Source organism: Aegilops tauschii, chromosome 6, assembly GCF_002575655.3.
Source record: "Aegilops tauschii subsp. strangulata cultivar AL8/78 chromosome 6, Aet v6.0, whole genome shotgun sequence".
Taxonomy (NCBI): Eukaryota; Viridiplantae; Streptophyta; class Magnoliopsida; order Poales; family Poaceae; genus Aegilops; species Aegilops tauschii.
Window position 1 is genome coordinate 464,233,959 of NC_053040.3, and position 4,421 is coordinate 464,238,379.

The 4,421-nt window shown below is 49.8% G+C and overlaps 1 protein-coding gene across 2 annotated transcripts; it reads left to right on the top strand.

Moving 5' to 3' along the window:
- The first annotated feature begins 273 nt into the window (after positions 1 to 273).
- LOC109781894 (F-box/LRR-repeat protein At3g26922) lies at positions 274 to 2,352 on the top strand. Of its 2 annotated transcripts, none has more exons than XM_020340486.4 (3): positions 274 to 1,393; positions 1,477 to 1,611; positions 1,724 to 2,352. In XM_020340486.4, exons 1-3 carry the CDS (start codon positions 416 to 418, stop codon positions 2,117 to 2,119), a joined length of 1,509 nt encoding a protein of 502 aa, XP_020196075.1. In that variant the 5' UTR covers positions 274 to 415; the 3' UTR covers positions 2,120 to 2,352. The 2 variants fall into 2 exon arrangements, 1 of the variants encoding a protein (XP_020196075.1); XR_002237413.4 differs by having other exon boundaries at positions 295 to 1,221.
- The last annotated feature ends 2,069 nt before the right edge of the window (positions 2,353 to 4,421 follow it).

A 4,421-nucleotide genomic window follows, 5' to 3' on the forward strand; every position in this document is an offset into this window, starting at 1 on the left:
CATTTAGTAAAACAGAAAAGTAAATAAATAATAAAAACGTCACTGACCAGAGAACTAGAAAGAAAAACCGCAACAGTAGAAAGAAATAAAAGGAAAAGCAAAATCAAGTTTGCACAACTGGGTAACATAGCAGTGGTTGCTTCTGTTCTGTGCGACGGTTTACAGTTTGCACTCTAACCGGCGCCTGAAGCGCGGAATAGGAAACACTGTAGGATCCGCCCTCTAGGCCGAACAACATTTTAGGCCCAACAACGACGCACTCGCCGCCCCACAGCACCAACCACCACACACACACACACACAGGCAGACAGCATCTCCCTCCCTCGCCGCCGCCGCCGCATCCCACTCCCAATCGAAAACCCTCGCCGGCAGCTTAGGAAAAAAGCTCACCGTCGCCCACCATCCACACGCGGCCATGGACGAACCTTGCGTCGGGACTAGCATGACCGAGTTTGCGCGTCCCGACGACGTGAAGTCCATGACGAACTTCGAAATCGGGCGCACCTGCCAATGCATCCCGGATCCGCTCATCTCCATACCCGGCCCCCTCTCGCTCTCCAGCGCGCCGTGGATCCCCCATGGCGCCGACCGCATCAGCTGCTTACCCGACGCCATCCTCCGCAACATCGTCGCTCGGCTCCCCCCCAAGGACGCCGCGCGCACCGCCGTCCTCGCCTCGCGCTGGCGCCCCCTCTGGCGCTCGGCGCCGCTCGTTCTCATCGACACCCACCTGCTCCCGGACTACGGCGCGCGCGGGCCGCTCATCGTCGGCGCCCGCTATCCCCGCGCCGTCACCGATGCAGTTTCTCGCATCCTGGCGACGCACCCGGGGCCTTTCCGCTGCGTTCACCTCACCTGCTCGGTCATGGACGAGCACCAAGACGAGCTGGAGAGCTGGCTCGACATCCTCGCAGCCAAGGGCGTGCAGGAACTGGTCTTTGTGAACCGGCCGTGGCCGATTGATCTGGATCTCCCTGCCACGATTTTCCGGTGCACCTCTCTTGTCCGTCTGTATCTTGGGTTTTGGCGGTTTCCAAACACCGACGGCGCCATCCCACGCCCGGCTGCTTTTCCGAATCTTCGAGAGCTCTTCCTTTCCTGCACTACCGTGAATGAATGGGACATCGCCTTCATGCTTGAAAAAAGCCCTGTACTAGAGCTACTTATGATTTCCGGGCGCCCAGCTTTCTCCACTCTTCACCTTGCAAGCGACAGTTTGCGGTGCGTTTTGATTCCCGTGACTTTCTTTGATGAAATCGTTGTGGTCAACTGCCCACGCCTTGAGAGGCTATGCCAATGTGCATTTGTGATACCCACTAAGTTGACGATTGGCCATGCACCCAAATTGTGCATTTTGGGATACTTAAAGGCTGGACGAAACACCATCTCTGTGGTGGGTAACTAGCCATGTTATAGCTTGTGTTTTCACCGATGTCATGAATTGATCTAATTAGTTTCTATTCGAGTGAATTGCAGACTGAAGATGAGTGTCCCACTCTCCCAAACGTGAAGATATTTTCAATAGGGGTGGAGTTTCAAGATGATCAAGACGTGGAGATGATTCCTAGCTTCATTTCTATTTTCCCCAACCTGGAAACTCTTCATGTCCATGTAAAGCTAAAACTTTATTTCCTGCTTTGTCTATCTTGCATCTTATATCACTGCTACATGATACATGGGCAATCGTAACTTTTTACCATGTATGTGATTATTCAATTTACAGTCCGCAGAAGGACATCAAATTGGTGCAAGCGTCAATTCCAAGTTCTGGCAGGAGGGCGATCCCATTAAATGTAGCTTGCAGACATTGAGGAATGTGTTCTTCTACGAGTTCCGAGGGTCGAGAAGTGAGATTGACTTCCTCAAGTTCATCGCTGAGGGAGCTGGGATGCTGGAGAAGTTAGTGGTTCGAGTGGCCGGTGAATGCTCGTCTTCCTTGAGTGTGGCTACCAGTCTGAACTTTCTCAGGTTTCGAAGCACAGTTTGCCGATGTGAAGTCCTTCCGTGCCCAGGCTTGAGAGTGAGAACGCCACGGTACAAGTACAAAGCTTCCTATGATCTATCTCTTAAGGACCCTTTGGAGATGCCGTACGTAGTGGTACCACAAATGTTTCGTTAAAGTGTTCGAGTTAGTCAGTAGCAGATCGGTGAAGACTAGTAGCACTCCAACTTTTTGTTCTGAGTGTGTTTCTCAGTGACTTTTATATTGTATGCTTAGCCTATGGATTCTTGCACAATTTTGCACCATCTTGAATTCTGCAAGACTTGAGGCTTGTGCGGGATCATCCGAATTGTATTGTATATGAACTTGACAGAAATGCTCATTATCATCTGCAGTATTTTAACATCTAATCGGCATTGAAATGCACACAAGCAAGCGATGGAATACTATCAACCTGTGATGTGGCTGTTCTAATTAGCAGGTACTGAGGTACACCCATTGCAGCGGGATGATTCTTTGGCGGTTTGTTTTCTTCTCTGGCATTTAGTTGGTCAGTATCTCTTCCCATTGCTGGTCTGCCTGAAAACCTGTAGGTGCATGAATGTATCACCGTGCGGAAATGTCTCAGTAAAAATTACAGTACTACTCATCGAGTCATCGGCAACTGGCATTTAGATATGCAGCAAGAAATGGCCGCAGATGACAGTGACCTGTACTGCCGAGGCAGCTAGGTCCTGTAGGCTCAGGTGTGCTTTGGCCTCTGCCTGTAGTTCATCATGCAGGTACTGCAAATTTCCAGCTCCTGAGCCTGCAGCGTCACTCGAGGAATCCTGTATGATGAAGCCCCCACCTCCCGGTTTTTCCTTCAGGTATGAAACAGCCATCAATGTTAATCCTCAGGACCTCATCACCTGCAGTTCTCCTCACCTGAACTAAGACTTCTTTAATATTCAGTTTCTTTCCCTCAGAGTTCACCTTGTTGTGCCTTCGCCACCATGTCCACAGCGGAGAGATGATCAGCATTTTTGTGGGTGCCGGGAGTGCTAGGATTGCGTGCAAGAAATCCTGATGATCAGCACAATCAGCTAGCTTCTGTCTTTCAGCAGCCAAATCTAGCCCATTCCAAACCTTTCCAACTTCTTTACATCGAAGAGAAAGATGACCACCATCCTCATCTAAGCGACCACACACAGGGCACAAAGCATCAATCTCCATGCCTCGACGCTTGATCCCCGGAAGTGTTGGCAGACTATTATGTATATGCCCAATGCGCCACAGCGGATGTTTTGCTTTTGGTTCACAAGGTGCCCTCCAAAGTTCTTTCCACTGGAAGCAGTCCATATTGTCCAGCAACAGCTTGGCTCATAGCACATCTCTGAATTTTCCATGCTGATTTAACCGACCAAACAAATCCCCCTTCTGATCACCGAACCAGGCTCGCTCATCTTCCATCTTTGGCCCCAGCGGCATTGCAAGGATCATCTCCGCATCTTGTGTCCAGAAAGTGTCCATTGCCATTGTCAAAAATAAATAAATAAGTTTTTCTTAGGGCACCTGCGTGTACAAAATAAACAGGAAGTTTTTTTAAGGGGAAATAAATAGGAAGTGTGCACTGTCAAAAAAAAAAAAAAACAGGAAGTGCGGCCCCCCGGGCTGGGCCCCTCCGGCACGGCCTTTTGCTTCCGTTGCCTACGTGTTTCTTTCTTAAGCCCCAAGAAGAAGAAGCAGAAAGAAGAGGCAGACACGCGCAGGGCCACCGCGCGGCCGCCGTCGACACATAAAACCCACCCGCCGGACCGACCAACCGCCCGCGGCGCACACACCAAGACGACAGTCGGCAGCGGCGCTCCCCCCCTTCAACAGTCTACTTCCTCGTTTCCGTCCAGGCAAGTAACCTCTCCTCTCTTCTCCGGCTTCGATCCCCGCATGCATCTCTGTTTAATTAGTCCCCGCGGTGCGGGCTCTGCAAAAAGCGGGCGTGAATCCGCGGTTGATTTAGGCCTTCGAGTAGCGGAGCAGGATTTCCGTGCTTATCTCTGCTCATTCGAGTAGCGGAGCAAGATTTGCTCCATGGTTTAGGCCTTCAGGCGGGCGGTTTCTGAAAAGAAATTCAGATAGCCGATTTCTCATACTGTAGGAGTAGTTATCATCAAGATCTGAAATTTAATCCGGAGGTTTGACCCTTGCACCTTGGTACATGAGATCAGGTTATTATCTCATATACCTGTTAGTACATCCATTTGCTGCACCAAAATGATCAGATAAAATTTGCGGGAAATATTATCAGTTTTTGTTCGTCAGTAAGTTCAGAGGAACACTGCAGTGTTTCAATATCCGCTTGTCCTGTTATCTACTGGATTGTAATCGAAGAACAACATAATTTTTGGTTATTACCGTTGTAATGTACAGATATAGTGTCGTGATCAACGGGGACTGAAGTGAGTTTTCTATTTTCTCCGCCCCCCGATTTGCAGGTCAT

Excerpts from the sequence above, each read along its gene's own strand:
- LOC109781894 (XM_020340486.4), top strand. The coding sequence starts at position 416 with ATGGACGAACCTTGCGTCGGGACTAGCATGACCGAGTTTGCGCGTCCC. Across the intron at positions 1,394-1,476 it reads GACGAAACACCATCTCTGTG|ACTGAAGATGAGTGTCCCAC; the intron begins GTGGGTAACTAG and ends AGTGAATTGCAG. Across the intron at positions 1,612-1,723 it reads TGGAAACTCTTCATGTCCAT|TCCGCAGAAGGACATCAAAT; the intron begins GTAAAGCTAAAA and ends TTCAATTTACAG.